Source organism: Gopherus evgoodei, chromosome 23 (genome assembly GCF_007399415.2).
Source record: "Gopherus evgoodei ecotype Sinaloan lineage chromosome 23, rGopEvg1_v1.p, whole genome shotgun sequence".
Taxonomy (NCBI): domain Eukaryota; kingdom Metazoa; phylum Chordata; order Testudines; family Testudinidae; genus Gopherus; species Gopherus evgoodei.
The window spans coordinates 13,841,162-13,862,208 of record NC_044344.1 but is presented as its reverse complement, the minus strand read 5'-3'; the positions used below and the strand labels follow the sequence as shown (position 1 = coordinate 13,862,208).

At 46.7% G+C, this 21,047-nt stretch overlaps 1 protein-coding gene and 1 long non-coding RNA gene across 2 annotated transcripts in view; one reads left to right on the top strand and one right to left on the bottom strand.

The window, feature by feature from the left end:
• Positions 1 to 16,040, bottom strand: part of MYO1D (myosin ID) — a 341,939-nt gene extending 325,899 nt beyond the window's left edge. The window contains exon 1 of the mRNA XM_030541463.1: positions 15,899 to 16,040. Coding sequence (XP_030397323.1) covers positions 15,899 to 15,993 — 95 coding nt within the window. The 5' untranslated portion in view covers positions 15,994 to 16,040. The remainder of the gene's footprint in view (positions 1 to 15,898) is intronic.
• Positions 15,827 to 20,686, top strand: LOC115639099. Its single transcript, XR_003997600.1, has 3 exons — positions 15,827 to 15,909; positions 18,517 to 18,653; positions 20,420 to 20,686. It is a non-coding gene; the product is annotated as an uncharacterized LOC115639099 (long non-coding RNA).
• The last annotated feature ends 361 nt before the right edge of the window (positions 20,687 to 21,047 follow it).

The following is a 21,047-nucleotide window of genomic DNA, read 5'->3' as shown; positions in this document are numbered from 1 at the left end:
TACATTGCTGATCTTTTCTGCACATTGAATGAAACAGACCAGACAGGAATTGAGAGAGAGTTGCTTGCAAGGAGACAGGGAGGGAAGAGGGAGAGAAAAAGGAAAGGAGAATGAGGAAGAAAGAATGTGACAATAAGGTACTGAATAAACAATATCTAAAAGTTTAATTAACACATAACAGGAAGGTTCTCCCCCTTGATCTCTCTGGGAATTTCCTGGTGATATCAGTGGGCGATCACTGTGGATTGAGGGAATATCTGGTCCTAAATGTAAAACCAGGCTGACAGGGCATAAACATAGAATTTGACCCTGTGCACAAAATGATTTTGACACCCCTGCCACAGACACTTGGATATAAATAAAATGATCAGTATGATGGGTCCAAGCAGGGTAGCCAAACCAATAATTATTTATTCTAGTTTTAATGACGTTTCTAAACTACACTATTAAAACTATAAAACTTGTTTATATAAAAATAAACAAGGCACAAAGCTGGCTCTGACCTATTGCCTTCGGCAGAGGAAAGGAACCAAAAACAGGCAGAGTGGCAGTCCTTTGTATACTTTTACACTAGTGTTTAGGTCTGCAAGGAATCCTAAACATAGGCCAAGAGACCACTGCTTTCTAGATCATTCCAATCCCTATTGCCAAGTACACACACATACCTGTGAAGAGCAAGAATGCATAGAAAGAATTCTCAAAGGACAAGCCAGATTTTTTTCCAGTCTCCAGCAACAGACATTAATTTTAACCAATATTACCAGTCTTTCAGAAAACATAAGCAAAATCAACATCAGCTCAGAACCAGTGCCTTAATTTAGCACATCCTTGTAAGCTGCTAGCACTCAGTAAAAAAACCCTGTGTATAGCTAATAGACTCTGCCCTGGTCTACACTAGAAAATTACTTCGGAATTACTACACCGCTCAGGGATGTGAATAATCCATACCCCTGTGTGATGTAATTATACTGACCTAACCAGTGTGGACAGCACTATGTCACAACAGGAGAGCTTCTCCCACCAACACAGAATACCTCAAGAGATCATCCAGTCCAACCCCCTACTCAAAGCAGGACCAATCTCCAGACAGATTTTGGCCCCAGATCCTTAAGTGGCCCCCTCAAGGATTGAACTCACAATCCTCAGTTTAGCAAGTCAATGCTCAAACCACTGAGCTATTTCTCCCTGCCCACGCACCCTGATAGCTAGTGCCTCTCTCAGATGTAGAGCTATGCCGACAGAAGAGCTCTCTCCCATCAGCACAGAGCGCCTTCACCAGACATGGTGCAGCTGCACTGATGTAGTGCTTCTAGTGTAGACTAGCCCTGAGTGTTGCTCTAAATTATAAATTGGCATTTTAGCAGACAACTTACAAAAAATCACAGTAAGTGCAAACTAAACTGAAGAGCTTGAAAGCAGCCTCATACCTGATATTATATGCCTGTTCTTACACTTTACAGCTGTTGTCCTTCCTTTTAGTGTACTAAAAGTGTCAGACATTAATACAACTGAACAGCAGCTAAACTGGATCTCAAATACTAATTTAATATTAAGGTGGTTTAGTATGAATTTACCATTTCTATACTAAAAAAGGATAATGCTAGCTCAAAGTTTGCCTGTAATTGAAATAACCCAAAGGGTTTTAAGCTGATCCTTTTAGCCAACATAGTGGGAATTTACGTCCCATGTGCCCTACAAGGAAACATTTAAAATGTAGACTTGTATTACAAGACTTGTATACTGGCACTAGAAAAGGTTCAGAAAAGGGTAACTAAAATGATTAGGGGTTTGGAGAGGAGGAAAGGCTAGGACTCTTCAGCTTGGAAAAGAGGAGACTAAGGGGGGATATGAGAGAGGTATACAAAATCATGAGTGAGGTGGAGAAAGTGGATAAGGAAAAGTTATTTACTTACTCCCATAATACAAGAACTAGAGGTCACCAAATGAAATTAATGGGCAGCAGGTTTAAAACAAATAAAAGGAAGTTCTTCTTCACGCAGCGCACAGTCAACTTGTGGAACTCCTTACCTGAAGAGGTTGTGAAGGCTGGGACTATAACAGCGATTAAAAGAGAACCGGATAAATTCATGGAGGTTAAGTCCATTAATGGCTATTAGCCAGGCTGGGTAAGGAATGGTGTCCCTAGCCTCTGTTTGTCAGAGGGTGGAGATGGACGGCAGGAGAGAGATCACTTGACCATTACCTGTTAGGTTTACTCCTTCTGGGGCACCTGGCATTGGCCACTGTTGGTAGACAGATACTGGGCTAGACGGACCTTTGGTCTGACCCAGTATGGCCGTTCTTTTGTTCTTATTACAGATACACCACTGAGCAACTGTAAACACCCTTTACAAACAAGGTCTGTGAACTCAAGTACTTGGCTAGGAGCAACAAAACAAATGTAAGTTAGCACTCCAAGAAGAGCACCATCCCCCCTACTCCTGGACATCACTTTATTCAGAATCTTTCACCTCTCTGAAGCTAATGTACACTATCACCATGAGAGACATGAGATGCTATGATTACTTTCTTTCTGACAAAGGGGAAAATGGTAGTCCATCACAGCAGGCAAAGTAGCTCATCACTGATTAGTACCCAGCGTAGTAGTAAACATGTCAGTCCCAGTATATTAGAGAGAGAAGGTGGGTGAAGTAATATCTGCTGTCATAGAACAAGAGGGGTTTAGTGTGTTACAGATTGCTGTAAATAAGCCACAAATCCACTCTCTCTCTCTAGTCCATGTTTTTTTTAGTGTTCAGCATAGTAATGAAATTAAGTTCTCACCTCATCTCTTGAACGTGTTGTGTTCCATTCCTCAAAGAAAACACTTCTACAGTTGTGCAGGTTAACAGATCACTCTACCTTGAATAGTCCCATACAATATGTGCTAAAACTGTATGATAAACTGTTCCACCTTACATTTTGCTGTGATACTGGGAGTACCTTTCCCAGACCTGAAGAGCTCTGTGTAGCTCAAAAGCTTGTCTCTCTCACCTAGGGTGACCAGACAGCAAGTGTGAAAAATTGGGACGGGGATGGGGGTTAATAGGAGACTATATAAGAAAAAGACCCAAAAATTGGGACTGTCCCTATAAAATCAGGACATCTGGTCACCCTACTCTCGCCAACAGAAGTTGGTCCAATAAAACATATTACCTCACCCACCTTGCATCACTGAGGCCATGTCTACACTAGCAAGCTTACAATGTCACAGCTGTACCGATGGGAGAGAGCTCTCCTGCTGACATAATAAAACCACCTCAAAAGGCAGCGGTAGCTATGTTGGCAGGAGAAACTTTCCTGCCAACATAGCACTGTGCACACTACCACTTATGCCAGCGAAATTTTATGTCCCTTAGGGAAGTGTTTTTTCACACCCCTGAGCAATATAAATTTTGCCAACGTAAGTGGTAGTGTAGACATGGCCTATGTAACGCATTTTGACTCTAGTTAGAAGTTAGAACTAGGTGGTGATTAAGTTTGGATCAGGACATGCCCCACCACCCAAAAATCTTTGAAGTTGTTTAAACTCTTCTGCATTCCCTGCCATTTTGACACCGACTACCATGCCGTTGATAACACTGGCTTATGGAATATTGGACTCACTTCTATCTTCATTTACCGAAAAGCAATAGATGGCCCAACTTTAAACTTGCACTCCGCCACAAAACCTTAACAGCTACCTCATACTCTTGTATCAATATTATAGCCAATTTGACGGTCACACAAACCATTCACATGGAAAGTGAATCTATCATAACATTCCTGATGTCACCATTCCGGTTTTGTATAAAGTGTGAGTTTGATGAAGCTAAGATGTATATCGCTTTCAGTATCTGTTGGAGATTAAAATGAATGCCTTATGGAGCACATTAAGAACACTACATGTAACATGAAAGCAGCAAGGAATACAGTACAGTTTTCTCTTATTTACATGCTTTCAAGTTTTTGGACTGGTGGGTTGTTTACAGATGCAACATCTGCTGTCACTAAATGAAGTTTTTGCTGTTAACTTCCTAGTCTTTTTATACAGGGCTGGCATACCTAGGTGGGTAGCCTAGTTGCACCTGCCTGAGAATTAGAGGAAGAAACTGGCTGCTGAGGCTGCTCCTGGGTGGACTGACCAGATAAATGTTATATTGTCATTGCAAAATACAGCAGGTTACCCACTTGATGCATTTTTTTCCATCTAGTCTGACAGGGCTGCCTAGTGGAGAGAGCTCTGAACTGGGACTCAGGAGATGTGGCTTCGATTCACAGCTCGGCCACTGGCCTGCTGGGGGGACTTTGGGGAAGTCACTTCACCTCCTTGTATCTCAGTTTCTCCTTCTTCAAGATGTTACTCATGGGGGAATTTTGCGCCAAAATAATAAGAATTCTGCATACGTTTTAAAATCCTGCAGATTTTATTTATCAAAATAACATTACGTAATCACATCAGTTTCAATTATTTTGGTAATTTATTTCAAAATGCTTGTCAGCAAGTATGTCTGTAACAATATAGAGACACACAAATTCCCCCAGGAGTAGAGTTAGAGTTAAAGAAACTCCTATGACAACCCAGTTTCCTGTTTCTCTGCCCCCTCCCAGAGCCCAGCTGGGGGTTGAGGGGCCAGACACTCATAATCCCTGCCAGTCACGGCCCCTCCAAGCCAATACACCCAAACCCACTGCCCCTCAGAGCCCAGCTGCGAGGCCTTCCCTAGCCCAGATACCCACGCTCCCTCCCCAGCCATGCCCCCCTGCCTAGACAGCCGCCCCCTCTACCCCTCCAAGCCCAGGGATCCAAAGGAAGAAACAGCCTGTTGCTGGGTCCCAGGATTGTGTGGAGTTTCTTGCATGCTGCTGTATCTTTCTCTCAGGGCATGCAGGGAACTGCAACTGCCAGGAACTCTGCCCATCCCCCTGGCAGTGTCTTCGGTATGCGAGCTGGGCTCTGCTGGGTCCAACAGCCCCTAGTAGGAGCCAGCAACACTGCAGCCCATTTCTGTGCAGGAAAGGAAATTCTGCACATAAAACATTGATTTCTACAAAATTCTGCATTGCATAGTGGCGCAGAATTCCTCCAGGAGTAAAGATTTCCAGTAGAGATAAGGAGCTGTTAGTGCCGTTATACAAGGCACTGGTGAGATCTCATCTGGAATACTGTGTGCAGTTCTGGTCTCCCATGTTTAAGAAGGATGAATTCAAACTGGAACAGGTGCAGAGAAAGGCTACTAGGATGATCCGAGGAATGGAAAACCTGCCTTATGAAAGGAGACTCAAAGAACTTGGCTTGTTTAACCTAATGAAAAGAAGGATGAGGGGAGAGATGATTGCTCTCTATAAATATATCAGCGGAATAAATACCAGGGAGAGAGAGGAACTATTTAAGCTCAGTACCAATGTGGACACAAGAACAAATGGATATAAACTGGCTATCAGGAAGTTTAGACTTGAAATTAGATGAAGGTTTCTAACTATCAGAGGAGAGAAGTTCTAGAACAGCCTTCCAAGGGGAGCAGTGGGGGCAAAAGACATATCTGGCTTCAAGACTAAGCTTGATAAATTTATGGATGGGATGGTGGGATGAGATAGGCTAATTTTGGCAATTAATTTATTTGTCTTTGACTACTAGTGTGACGAACTTGGAATGTTCTTAATGTTTTCTCTGAATACTGTGTTGGTGCCTCAGTGTCCCCATGACAGTTCTTAAGTATCTGGCAGAGCAAAGGGCCAGTGCACCTAAATGCCTGACCCTCTGTCTCCTAGCAACTGATGGCCTGGGCCCCTCCCCTGCAAAGGTGCCAGCTGAAGATGTTGGAGACAAAGGGATCAGGTGACCTCCTGGCCCAGGAAAGGAGCTGAGCAGAAAGGAGGGGCTGGAAGGGGTGGTTAGTCTGGAGCTGGCTGGGATCGGGGAGTGAAGGGCAGACATGGGGGTTCTGGTTCACTGCCCCCCAGAATGGACCCGGCCGAGGGGTCTGGTTCGCTGTATCTACAAGCTCTGTTTTAGACCCTGTTCCTGTCATCGAATAAACCTCTGTGTTACTGGCTGGCTGAGTCACGTCTGACTGCAAAGTGGGGGTGCAGGACCCTGTGGCTCTCGCAGGACCCCGCTGGGGCAGGCTCGCTGTGGGAAGCGCACGGAGGGGCAGAGGATGCTGAATGCTCCAAGAAGAGACCCAGGAGGTGAAGACGTGTGAGCTTCTTGCCCTGAACAAGTCTGCTCCAAGGGAGAGGAGGCTCCCCAAAGTCCTGACTGGCTTGGTGGGGAGCAGTTCCAGAGCATCGCCCGCTGACTCCGTGACAACTCGCGATAAATATGCCCAATGGCTTGTGATGGAATGTTAGATGAGGTGGGATTTGAGTTACTACTGAGAATTCTTTCCCAGGTGTCTGGCTGGTGAGTCTTGCCAACATGCTCAGGATTTAGCTTATCGCCATATTTGGGGTCAGGAAGGAATTTTCTTCCAGGGCAGATTGGCAGAAGCCCTGGGGGGGTTTCGCCTTCCTCTGCAGCGTGGGGCACGGGTCACTTGCTGGAAGGTTCTCAGCACCTTGAAGTCTTTAAACCATGATTTGAGGACTTCAATGGCTCAGACACAGGTTTGATACAGGAGTGGGTGGGTGAGATTCTGTGGCCTGCATTGTGCAGGAGGTCAGACTAGATGATCATAATGGTCCCTTCTGACCCTAAAGTCTATGATTCTATGTGGATAGAGATGCTTACCTTCTTTGTGAAACACTTTAAGATCTGAGGATACGCACTATATAAGAGCTAGGTATTACTTATATAAATGAATCATTATCTAGACAAATGCTAACTATGTATAAATGACATTGCAGCAATTGTCACATACAGTAAAACCTCAGAGTTACGAAAACCAGACTTATGACCTGACCAGTCAACCACACACCTCATTTGGAAACCGAAGTATGCAATCAGGCTGAAGCAAAGCCAAAAAAACAAATACAGTACAGTACAGTGTTAAACATAAACTACTAAAAAAGATAAAGAGAAAAAAGATTTGACAAAGTAAGGAAACTTTCTGTACTTGTTTCTTTTAAATTAATATGGTAAAAGCAACATTTTTCTTCTGCATAGTAAGTTTCAAATCTATAAGTCAATGTACAGTTGTAAACTTTTGAAAGAACCACCATAATGTTTTCTTCAGCATTACGAACAACCTCCATTCATGAGATGTTCATAACTCTGAGGTTCTGTTGTACAGAGCAATGAATGAAATACACACACTATTTCAGATTTATTGCAAAAGGAGTCCAGAAAAAGGAGAGATACTACAGAGAATTTCAAAAATGGCATTATTCTCTGCATCAACCAATTTTTCACCGAACCACCAAAACCTGCCCTTTAAAAAGGAAGTCTAGAACAAATTTGCTTTTGCCATTTTTATATGACTTTTGCAAAAGTCTGACATTTTTTAAAAGACTCACTGTTTTAAAAGTTCTTTTGAATTCAATTTATTGCAAGCCCCTCTGAAAGAGCATTAGTTGGTACACCAATCTCTATGCAGCCTGAGAATACTTAAGCCTAAAATGTCTACCAAAGAATTTACTAACAAAATAATGAGACAATCTCTGCTAAAGTGAAATTCATTTGAATTAAGGTGGCTGAGATTCGTTTCTTTGCAATTGTGTAAAGTGCAAAAATCCACCAAAAATTTTTAAAAGAAACATGCAAATATACCTGATCAAGAGACTGAACTGCACGTGCGAACTCTCTGAAATAAGTATTAATCTAAAATGCTGGAGAAAAGAATGACTGGTGGATTTTAAGTAGTACATAAAAACAGTAAATTCATTATTAAGGGGTTCAAACACAGCCTAAGTTAGAAGTAACTAGAAGTGATCATCCAGTAGCTGCTTGATGGGCTAAGTGAAATTACTGTTTCAATACGGAATGTCCACATCACAAAAATATCATACACTGGAATTCTGATTGGCTCATAACCGAATAACCAAGAAGTGAAACAACATGGAGTCTAAACTAGAACAGTAACTTCACACTTAAAGTTGTCGCGCTTAACGTTGTTTCATTGCTGATCAATTAGGGAGCATACTCATTTAAAGTTGTGCAACGCTCCACTCTTACATTGTTTGGATGCCTGCTTTCTCCATAGCTGGCAGCCTCCCTACGGCCGCCCCCCACCACCCGCCTGCCGGCAGACTCTGCAGATCAGAGTCTTCCCCCTCCCCTCACCTCCTGCCAGTGACAATCAGCTGGCTTGCGGCGTTTTGGAAGCAGGAGGGAGGGGGGAGGAGTGAGGACTCAGCATGCAGGCTCCCCCTCCTTCCCAAACATGGCAAGCCAGCTGATTGCCCTGGCAGAAGGGAGGGGAGAGGAGCGAGGACTCGGCGAGCCTCCCCCCTCCCTCCCCTACTCGGCAATCAGCTGGCTTGCCGCATTTGGAAGGCAGGGGAGGGAAGGGAGAGGAGCCAGGATGCAGCGAGTGAAGTAAAGGGGGAGGAGTTGGGGGGGAGAAGAGGTGGGTCAAGGGCAGGAGCTTGGGGGAAGGAGTGGAGTGGGCAGGCTGAAGGTTGAACCCCCCACCTCTGGTGCTTGCTGAATAGGGGAAGCTGCCCTGGAACCTAACCCTCCCCCCCGCCTCCCTTTACATTAATTCTTATGGGGAAATTGGATTCGCTTAACATCATTTCACTTAAAGTCGCATTTTTCAGGAACATAACTACAATGTTAAGTGAGGAGTTATTGTACCAGTTTTACACATACAGCTATTCACATATTAAAAAGCTGAACAGTGCAGTGCATTTGTCTCTCCCCCACTGAAGACATCCTTTGGGAAATGTCCTTGTATGCACTGAAGCTGATATGACTTCCATTCCACCCACATCTGGCTTTCTTGGGAACTAAATCGAGTACAACCTGCCTGCGCTAACCAGTGACCCTGAACAGAAATAGTCCCGGCAGAAGCCAGAATTACGGCACAGAGTGGAACCAGTCCAAATATACGCTCTGAACAAACCATTTCAAGTTAGTGAGAGTGTAACCAGACGGAATGGAAAAACTGTTCTCAGTTTGAGATACGCATATGCCACAAGCACAAAGACAACTCTACTGTCATCTAAATACCCTTCTGCAAAGACTACAAGGAGCTACACACAGCAGCTGAAGGATCCTGCAACTTCCAAAACTTGCCACTGGATCATCTTGAGAGCTCAGTTAGAGTTGATCACACCACAAACTTAGCTATATGGCTGCTGATCTCATTGCTGGAGGAATCACACAAAGGATAAGAGCCAGAGAAGAAGCTATCACTCCTTAGTTTATGATAAAGGATATTTACAGGACCAAAGGAAAAACTGTGTTTAATGTACAAAATATACAAACTAAATATTTAATATATATTTTCTCTATGTTCACTATGGCCTAAATTACTGTTTTTACTGTGGCCATATTAAATACAGACCACAAAATACTTGTCAGTCTGAGATACTTATCTGTAATATTTATAATGAATATTTTACTTGTTTTGTACATTGGAAAATTAAGCACTTTCAATGTAATAGATAAATGGATGCTCTTCAGTCTGTATTAGGAGTCTGCGTTAGTATTAAATACAAAAAACTACATAAAACATGTAGATTGCAAAGTCAAGCACTCAAAAATTAGGAAATGCCAGATTTAAGGCTGCCTGTGCAATATATATTAGTTCTGCCTCGACATGCATCCATCCTCTCTCTGTGCTTTCGTTAAGTGTCATGAAGTTAATGCCTATCTTTTTGTGTTATATGCTTTATGCTTAAAAGTTCAAAATACTTATGCTTCCAGGCAGAAGTGTTCATTGCAAATGCTCGTAACACAAACAACAGAACATGTGATCCACCGCCTATAGTGATTTCCAGATCCCTCAACCATGGTTTCCCTAACATGCCGGTGGTTTGGGTGACAAGTGACGGCACTGACTTCAGAATCTGCGAGTCCAGGGCGACTACTGCCAGCAGTGATAAGGCCAGGGAGGGGTGGGCTTCCTCTGTTCTCTCATGGCCACAAACACTCCTACTCCTGGAGCCACCTCGGACAGAGACCGCAATTTGGGAGGTTTAACACTGGTCTCTGGTCTCAAAGCAACATCCATGCTACTGAGGAGAAGAGATATTGTCCACCTGCATTTCCAACACTGGTTTTCCACAAGTTGCATCCTAAGTTCCCTGTAAGCTGCTGCAGCCAGGGGAAGGGTGCCCCAACCTAGAAACAGGCGGGGCAGCTCCCCGGCCCTAACTATGCTGAAGCCTGGATCCAGTAGCGACTGGGGTAGCTGCAGGCCCGGATCTGGCCCGGGGGCAGCCACAGGCCCAGATCCAGACATGGCGCCCTTCTCTGGCCCCAGCTCTGCTGGGGCCAGGGAAGGGGTGCCTATACTGCAGCCCCAGCCCTGGAGCTGCTGCAGCAGGGAGAGGCACCTCTTCCCCCAGCCAAGGTGCTGCTGTGGAGAGAGAGAGCTGGGGAGAGTCCTCTCTCCCCACCATCATCCCGGAGCACTCTCTTGCACCCTAAACTCCTCATCCCTGGCCCCACCTCAGAGCCTTCCCCTCCAACCAAATCCCTCCCCCCCATCCCAACCCTCTGCCCCAGCCCTGAGCCTCCTCCCACACTCCAAACCCCTTGGTCCCACCACATGAATTTTGTTATGTACACTGATATGAAGTTGACGTGTCACACATCACCTCCACATTGGTGCACAAAACAAAATTAATTCCACACATGGGTGGGAAAAATTAGAAGGAACACTGGTTGCAGCACAAGGCCTGTCACTCTTGCCTCTGGGCCATATTCACCATAGCTGGAACAGCAAACCAGTTCATTGAATAGCTAGGGATTCTCATTATGTTCTGGCTTGCACTTGAGTATAATATGGGGAGGGATTTTTAAATAGCAACCTTGTACTAGACCCTGGGTATGCACTGACAATGGTTGCCTTGTGCTTTGCATGCCTTACAGTGGAAAGCTTGGCCTTCAGCACATCCTCCACACCGGCGGACAGGCTGCCGTAGATTAGAAGATTGAAAAAAAGACTGTATGACGACATGTTCAACGAGATAATGAACACCTCTGGGACAGCTGATACAGAGCTCAGAGCCTGGAGGATCTGATTGTCTGAAAAACTGGACATAGAGCAGGAAAGCATCCCAAGAGTACAAGCATACCATACAGGATGAGATGCTGCAGATTACGAAGGACTTGACAGACATGTTGAGGTATCTGATTGAACTTCAAGAAAAACAGCTTGCTAGACTCCCTCTGCAGGTCCCACAGAATAGCCTGCAAACAGCACCCTATTCCCAATCCCCTTCCCCCAAACATTCCGGGAAGTGGGGGGGAAGATGCAGTATCCCTTCCACTCAACACCAGGGGAGAGTACTAAGAACAAAGCCATCTGAAGACCTTTGATGGGCAAATCTTCTGTGCTTTCTCAGGAAAGCCGACTTGGTTTCTCCACTCCCAATTTTATCATATCATTTGCCCCAGGTTAAATTATTTTCTTGTTCTTTCAGTTTCTTCATGTTTGTGCAATAAAAGTCAATGTTTCAAGAATGAAATACTCTATTTATTCCAAGCATGAAGTGGGAGCGGGAGGTACAGGGAAACTGATGCAACAGAGGGGATGGTATGGGAAGGCACAATGCAAACAAATGGTGCACATTACTGTGGCTCATTACTGAACCAGGTTTTCAAAGCCTCTCGCTGGGCTCATTTTATTGCCCTGGTATCTGGCTGCTCAAAATTAGCTCCAACCTATCCACCTTCATGCCCCGACCCTTACGGAAACTTTTCTCCCTCTGACTAACAGATATTATGGAGCACACAGCAGGCAGAGAGAACAATGGGGATATAGCTTTCACCGAGGTCTAACCAAGTAAGCAAACTGCTTAGTATGTTAGACCTAGTAAATGTCCAAAGGCACATTCCACCACCAGGCTGAGCAAGTGCAGAATATCTTACTGATGTCTGGGTGGCCAGTGTATGGCTTCATAATCCATGGGAGCAAGGGGTAGGCTGGGTCTCTCAGGATCGCTATAGGCATTTCAACATCATCAATGGTTATTTTGTGATCTAGAAAGAAAGTCTCTGATTGTAGCTTTCTAAACAGACTTGTGTTCCTAAAGATGTGCACGTCATGCACCTTTCCTGACCATCCCACACTGATGTCAGTGAAACGCTCCCTGTGATCCACCAGCGCTTGCAACACAATTGGAAAGTATTCCTTTGGGTACAGTACTCTTTGGCAAGGTGGTCTGGTGCCAAGATAGGAACATGTGTGATATCTATTGCTCCACCACAGTTAGGAAACCCCATTGGAGAAAAACCATCCACTATGTTCCGCACTTTGCCCAGAGTCACTACCTTTCTTAGAAGAAGTCAATTAATGGCCCTGCACACTTGGATCACAACAGCTCCCATGATGGATTTATCAACTACGAATTGATTCCCCACTGACTGGTAGCAGTCGGACATTGCAAGCTTACATAGAACAATCGCCCCTCGCATCTCCACTGTCAGAGTAGGTCTCATTTTACTGTTGCTGTGCGTCAGGTCTGGGGAAAGCTCTGCATGACAAAGTTCCTGGAAAGTGGCTTTCTGCATTTGAAAGTTCTGCAGCCACTGCTCATCATCCCATAGCTGCATAACTATGCAATCCCACCAATCAGTGCTTGTTTCCCAGGACCAGAAATGGCATTCCACTGTGTTCAGCTGCCGCACGACTACCAGCAACAACCAGGAATTGTTTCATTCTATGGCCTGCAGCAGGACTGCTTGCATGACATTGCGAAGTTCTGCATAGTGGTTCCTGTCTCCGCTCTGGAAATATGGTAGGATAAGGCGTGAGGTGTTTGTAATGCTCACAACAAGAGTGCATAGCTGAGTGCGGGTCCAGGGTTCTCAGGTGCTGGCATACACACAGCTAAGCCAGGCTTTCGAAAAAAGGCATGAAAAAGTATGGGTTGTTTGCCACTATATCAGGGGAGGAAGGGATGAAACTGCATCATGGGAGTTCAAAGCCATGTTCCCACACTGCGTGCCCCCCCCCACCACACACACGACAATGTTTTGGACCCATGAGGCATTGCAAGCCTTTCCCAAAACCCCCTGAGGCTAGTTGCACTATGGGATAGCTATCCAAGGTGCCCTGCTCTATACATAATGCAGTGCTGCTAGTAAAGATGCATTCCATTGACACGAGTCCAGTGTGAACACGCACGACCAACTTAAATACTGCAGCAGCTGGATGTCAAATTAAGTCGACCTAACTTTGTAGTGAAGACATGCCCATAGCCTCTGCCATTCTTACCCAGAGGAAAATTCCTTCCCAACCCCAAACATGAAGAGCAGTTAGACCATGAGCATGTGGGCAAGACCCAGCAGCCAGATACCTGGAAAAGAATTCTCTGTAGAAACTGAGATCCCTCCCCATCTAGCATTCCATCACTGGTATTATTTGATACCGTATTATACCATATAATTTTATTAATGAGTAAACAGAGATAAGAGTTTCTTAAAAATTAATCAAAGCCTATGTAGATAATTAAAAGTTATCTATAATACTGTATAACAGACTCCTACAATCTGAGGAATTGACACTGCCAAGTGACCATAAACAGTACTGCAAACACTTCAGATATTGTCAATTTTAAATAGAAATGCAATCAGTGAGAAATATATGTACTCATTAACAAAGTTAGGGTATTTGTTCTATATTAAATAAAGTAGCACATTATATTTGCTTAACATACCAACTGAAAGTGAAAATGTTTAAGGTGAAGCCTACCAAAATATTGAAAGGCCCAAATGACCAATGGGCCTGATCCACTCTTTATTTGTATTTGCAGACAGCCTAACATACAAAGCGATCTACTAACTTACAACTAAGGGGAAGGGAATAATGAAGTTCTGATACAGAAGGATGTACAACTGTTATCTGTTTCACTAATAGTTACTAAAACTACTGGTATTGAACCAAACAGTAAAATGGCCTAGTAGACAGAGCACTGGACTGAGTCTCAGGATATCTGGGTTTCTATTCCCACCTCTGCTACTGACTTTCTGGGCGACCTTCAGCAAACCACTTCACCTCTCCTTTACCTCTTTTGGGAAGCGCTTTGAAACACTATTATCAAACCACCTTTATTTTGCTGTCTTTGGCCTCTTATTTGCTTTAAATTCTATCCTTTTCTAATAAAAGTTACAAATTAATTTTTTTCTCCAGTCTGTATTTTAGCTAAGGAACAGAGATTGGATCTCAAGAATTGTGAGAAACTTAGCACAGATAATAGCTTAACTAAAATTACTTAACCTCAATTGTTTTATGTTTCTTTCTCAGAGATCATGTGTTAAAGACTATGACACATATGGTTGCAAGGGCAAACTCAAAGCTGACATTTCCTAACTTTTGAGTGCTGGATTTTGCAATTAAATAAAGTTCTTTTAATATCGTTTTTGTATGCAAATTCTAGGATTTTTTTTAAGTAAAAAATAAATATTATGTATAATTGTAACCAGTGTTCACAAGGTTGGAACTCTGAACCTTCAGCATGACATCACAGATGGCTACCACTTATGCTCCAGCACTTACTATGCTAGCTGACAGAGCAGGTGGACTGTAGGTACATATGGAGCACAACCATGTCCCAGGGTCCAGAAGGGAGGGCTAAAGTGGTCCCATGAGTCTAACCTGCAAGCTCCAGAGACGACAACCGGGTCAGAAGCAAATCTCCCTCAAATTGATGAGAAGAGGTAAGGTGCATTCCTACCATGATGCGGTCTCTGGACTCCACTCAGGGGCTCTCTTTCATATCACCTTCTGGTTAAGGTGTGACAAATCCAAAATGTCTCCCACTAGCCCCCGGGGTGCCAAAAGGACTCTCTCTAACTTCCACATATTCTCTTCCTGACAGTCCTAAAGGGTCTGTGATATTCTGCTCCTCCCACAATCTCATTTTGGGTCCTCCTCTACTCCAATAAATAAACTCAATGCATCTGCAGTTACTTAGTTTAATTCTGTTATTGCTTGGGAAAGCTGACATTGATCAGGTTCTTAACAGCTGTATTAACATCAAAGGTCCTGTCAATTCATTCTGCTGCTGCTTGAGGGAAGTTGTGAGCTGCAACAAATGTGAGTTTAATACCAGCAAGCAGAGGACTTTAGTTTGATACTATTTACCCACAGAAAGGCAGTGGGGTGTAACAGCTGGGAGAACTAGCTCCGGAGTCAGGAACATCCTTGTTTTAATCATGGCTCTGACACTGGCTTGTAGGGACTATGGGCAAGTCATAAATGCTCTCCACCTCAGTTCCTGCCATCTGCAGAATGGGGTCATCTCTGCCTACCATCCAGGATTATTAAAAAGTAGGCTGCATATGTAAATGCTAAGGAAAACCAATGTGCAGTTCAATTCACAAACCCCAAGGTAAAATAAACGTAGATTCAATGCATTTGCCAAGACAGTCGAGCCCAATGACACACTGTCTACACACTCCAGACCGTGCCCTTGCCCTGATAGTGTTATTTTTACACTGTGATCTCCAGAACCGGGCGCTGCTCGTCTGCCAGCAGCGGGCTAATAAGAGACGGGAACGAGGGGGGACTTCGCCCGACCGATGTACCTGGGCGCACTGCAGTGAAGGGACCAGCGAGGCGCGGCGCTGCAGCCGCACCTGGGTCAGTCACAGCGGGTCCACGCGGGGCAGCACGGAAGGGCGCGGGGGAGGCGGGACCGCGGGAGGGGGGCCAGAGGCGCTGCTGCCGGCGGCCTTTCGGAGCAGCCCCGGACCGTGACCTCACCCGCCCGGCTCCGCTCCGCTCCCCTCCCCTCCGGCGGACGACACAGCGCGGGCGGCGGCTGAAGGCGGGAGACCCACCGGCCGCCCCCCACTCACCGCAGCCGCAGGTTGGCCATGAACTCGGGCATGGAGACCGCGTCCAGCAGCACGAAGTCCGCCTTGCCGAACTCCAGGCTCTCCAGCTCCGCCATGGCGCCGGGGGCTCTGCCGGCCTGCGCGGCTCGCGAGCGTCGCCTCAGCCCGGCCGAGCGCCCGCCCCGCCTCACCTGGGGCGCGCGGAGCCCGCCAGGAGCGGGCGGGGCCTGGCCGGGCTGGAAGCGGGCGCGCGGCCCCGCCCCGCCTTCCCCAGCGAGCGCCGGCAGCGCCCCCTGCCGGCCGCGGCTCCTGCGCTCGCGGGCCTGGGCCCCTGGCCGGCGCCCCACACTGGATCCTCGGGGGACCTCGTCCCCAGGGCCCACGCCGCGGGGCTGGATCCCACAGCCCCGAGGGAACCCCATCCCCTGCGCCCCACAGGGGGGACTCGATCCCGGGGACCCCATCCCCAGCACCCTGCATTGGGGTGCTGGTTCCTGCAGCCCCCAGATGACCCCATCCCCAGGGCCCACATTGGGGGGTGGATCTCACAGCCCCCGGGTGACCCCATCTCCAGGGCCCACATTGGGGTGCTGGTTCCTGCAGCCCCCAGATGACCCCATCGCCAGGGCTCACATTGGGGTGCTGGTTCCTGCAGCCCCCAGATGACCCCATCCCCAGGGCCCACATTGGGGGGTGGATCTCACAGCCCCCGGGTGACCCCATCCCCAGGGCCCACATGGGGGGGGTGGATCTCACAGCCCCCGGGTGACCCCATCCCCAGGGCCCACATTGGGGGGTGGATCTCACAGCCCCCGGGTAACCCCATCCCCAGGGCCCACATGGGGGGGGTGGATCTCACAGCCCCCGGGTGACCCCATCCCCAGGGCCCACATTGGGGGGTGGATCTCACAGCCCCCGGGTAACCCCATCCCCAGGGCCCACATTGGGGTGCTGGTTCCTGCAGTCCCCAGATGACCCCATCCCCAGGGCCCACATGGGGGGTTGGATCTCACAGCCCCCGGGTGACCCCAATGCCAGGGCTCACATTGGGGTGCTGGTTCCTGCAGCCCCCAGATGACCATATCCCCAGGGCCCACATTGGGGGGTGGATCTCACAGCCCCCGGGTGACCCCATCCCCAGGGCCCACATTGGGGTGCTGGTTCCTGCAGCCCCCAGATGACCCCAACGCCAGGGCCCACATTGGGGTGCTGGTTCCTGCAGCCCCCAGATGACCCCATCCCCAGGGCCCACATGGGGGGGTGGATCCCACAGCCCCCAGATGACCCCATCCCCAGGGCCCACATTGGGGTGCTGGTTCCTGCAGCCCCCAGATGACCCCAACACCAGGGCTCACATTGGGGTGCTGGTTCCTGCAGCCCCAGATGACCCCATCGCCAGGGCCCACATGGGGGGGTGGATCCCACAGCCCCCAGATGACCCCAACGCCAGGGCCCACATTGGGGTGCTGGTTCCTGCAGTCCCCAGATGACCCCATCCCCAGGGCCCACATGGGGGGGTGGATCTCACAGCCCCCGGGTGACCCCAATGCCAGGGCTCACATTGGGGTGCTGGTTCCTGCAGCCCCCTGGTGATCCCATTCCCAGGGCTCACATTGGGTGCTGGATACCACAGCCCCAGGAGACCCCATCCCTAGCATCCTGCATTGGGAAGCTGAATCCCACAGCCTTGGGGGAACCCCACTCCGGGGTCACACATTGGCGTGATGGATCCCACAGGCCCACGAGACCCCATCCTCAGAACCCTGCATTGGGGGCTGAATCCCACATCCCCATGGGACCCCATCCCCAAGGGCCCACAATGGGCTGTTAGATCCCACAGCACAGGGGGGCACTCTATCACTACAGCCCCACATTGGGTTGGGGGCTGGATCCCATAGCTTTGGAGGACCCCATCCCCAGCATTTTGGGAGGAATCGTTTTCTATGCTTGGAAACTCTCACAAGCCTGCAAAGACTTATTTACCTACTTAAGATTATTCACGAGTAGTCCCATTGACTTCAGTGTGACTACTCGTGAAAAATTAAATGTGTATAAATATGATATTGGAGCTACCGGCTCTTTAATTGAAATCAGGGTCTTTAGGATGGAATGTAATCTGCAGGTGAAGTCAATGAATCAATAGAACAAGCTAACCTCTCTCATTGGTGTCTGTAGATGTATTTGTTCTCTGCAGTTTTATTATAAGCAGTGCAATTGGAGGGGTGGTTTGGTAGTAGTACTAGTTCTACTTTACAGTGGCTATGGTCCTTTCAGGTAAGGAGTAATAGTTGTGCACAATATCCTATTTACAATTATTTTATAGCTCTTACATGTAATATCTGAGTGTCTTCCCAGAGTGTATTCAGTAACATGACTAGCATTTGTTATCTTGCTAAATACCTTAATCTGTGGGATGAATTATAAAAAATATTAACTAGACATTGAAATATCTAAAAATACTAACTCAGGAGCTAAATTATATAGCTTAAGCTAGTCTTGCTTCTAGAGAGTACTCTCCTCTCCCAGATGTACAATCTGCACACTGAGGGGGATAGAGATGTTTTGAACTAGTCTCAGTCTGTATGCAACAAGCTAGTAAATGCCATTTTTCCTTTTTGTGTTGATATCTGTCTTAATAGCAGAGATGCAGCTTTCTTCAGTTCCCTTTCTAAGGCAGAAGATAGACTATGCCAGGGAAGATCCTCTGTGTCTCAGACTCTACAGTAGCAAGAGAAAGGAGGGCTACTCTACCTACATATATAAAGTCCTAAAGCAAGTAAGTCCTGGTTCTACAAGTGCTGCAATAAGAGTTTAAATATGAATGTTATCTTTGAGCCCTCAAGTGGGAGGGAGAGCTCTGCCTGCCCCACACTTCTTGAGGGGAGTTACTGGTCTACATAAGCCACTCTTAATGCTGTGTGGATGAGACTTGTTTAGAGCAGGTTTAGCTAACATTTTTCTCTCTCCTTTAACAAGCTGCAGGAGCCTTACCTACACTAGGACTTCAAATTTGTTTATGGTGAAAGTCTTAAATTGCTGTGGTGTAAGCAAGGTCTGTTCTGGCTCCTGTCTGGGGTGCTGATAGTATACATTTATGCCCCTAACTACGGTTGCTTAGAAAGAGAACCTCTTAAAGGTTAAGTAGCAGCTAACTGGAGAAATGTAGGTGTGATTTTCCTGTTTGCCTAACTGTGTTAATTATCTTGCCTATGACACACTTGTCTGCACCCTTATGTCTGTGAATTTGATGTTGCTGAGCAATGCCTGCCTACCTGCTTCTGCAGGCACCCAATCAACACCTGGGAATGGAGAGGACACTTATTGCTTGGTCTCTTGGCTGCTCAGAGGGCAGGGAGGCTCTGAAAATGCCTCCTGCTCTAGATGGTAAAATACCACCAGCCCTTTTAAGGATTCCTGTTCAGTATAAAGTACCTACAGTCATTTATAGTGAGTCCTGTTCAGTCTTGTTGCAGCCTGCTGTCCTGATAGACCATGCTAAGACCAGGTTGGTACTTGCACCTCTAGACTTTGTGCCTCCCCATTTTGTTAAGCAACTTGGACTGGTATTTGGTTAAATACTCCCAGGCTTCTGGAGCAGTAACTTAACCTCTGATGTGTTACTACAGTGAGTACTTGACCCACAAGTAGGAGATACCCACAGCTGCCCTCTTCTAACAAATAGGGGTTAGATATTTCATTGCTTGCACAGCAGTTAGCCAGACTAATATAATGGCATCCCCTGTTTTGGGGAGGGAAGTGAGAGAAGTTGAGAGGTTTGACTGACTCCAAGTTGAGAACACAGTTTTTGTGAGTCACCTGAGCTACTTGATTAGTCTGTGACATGCTTTTTGGCTCCTTCAAGAGCTGATTTGTTAAAGGTGAATAAAAATTGCTGAACTTTGCCTCTTACTCTTCCAGACCAAGGAAATCAAACCTCACACTTTTAACTATCTGTTTCCTGGTCTAACTCCTCCCATGCAACCGTAACTCTGCCCATGTGGAACAGGCATGGGAAATGCAACAGACCCTTACCCATAGCTTAGAAAACCTTCCACTTTCTGTGTGCTCAGCATGGCAGGCTGTGAGACTTGCAACTACAATGCCCCAAGATCCCTGCTTATGAGCTGTGTCATGTGGGAGGTCAGACTGACTGCAGTGGTCCCCCATGGCTACTAGAAGCTATGAAGGTTCTTGGAGCTTGTTTCCCTGACAATGCTGAAGTGTGTCTTGGAGAGTTTTATAGTGCTATGATGATCTTGAGGGCAGTGACAGGAGGTGGGAGAATGGCAGTGTGTGGTGTAGGCTTTCATGAGCTTAAGTCTTGGTTTTGCACTCTGGAAGGGTATAAGCCAGTGGTAAGCAACCTTCATTCAACTATATGAAAGCTCTTTGAACTCCTGGCTTCTGTGCATTAACAGAGTCTCTGGTTCCTGATCTAACAGTTAGATAGGCTTTTTTAGAACTAGTGGTGTTGCTGAACTTGCCACTAAGTTAGTGCACTTCTAAGCAAGTGACTTGACATTAATGCTCCTTCTCTGGCAGACTCATCAAGTCTCAGGGGTCTCCTGCTGGGTTGCCGATGTCATAAATTCTCTGGATAAACCACAGTTGTTTGGGAAAGCTGCATTAGAAGCTGCCAGGTTGTCTCTCTACAACAAGAGACGCCTCATTACCTGCAGAGAGGTCCATGCTGCAATGAAGTTAGTGCTTCTGCATGAGCTCTCCAAGCAAGATAGGTGTGAGACCATCAAAGCTGTGACAAAGTCCACTGGATGTAAATGAACTCTTATTAAAATGTAATGCTTTTAATGCTTGTGAAGGTTGAATGTATAATAAAGTTTGTAACTATTGCTGCTTTGTGAGGATCAGTTACTGAAATGCCTCTTTAGTTGAGGCAGGCAGCATCCTAGCACACTGCATCTACAGCCATATATAATACACAGGCTCCTAGGAAAACTCCCAGGTACTCTGGTTGTAAAGTACAGGAGGCTCTCTAAGTCATAGGGCTCCTTCTCTCCTGAACCAGGAGAGGCTGCAGAGGTGCCATGTACCTCTTCCATCTCTTTGCAGGTATCTGTTGCTGGTATGCTAACTAAAGCAGTGCAGCTCTTGAGAGGCCACTTGTGCACCACTATCCAGGGGGAAGTGACTTTGATAGTGGGGTGCTGGG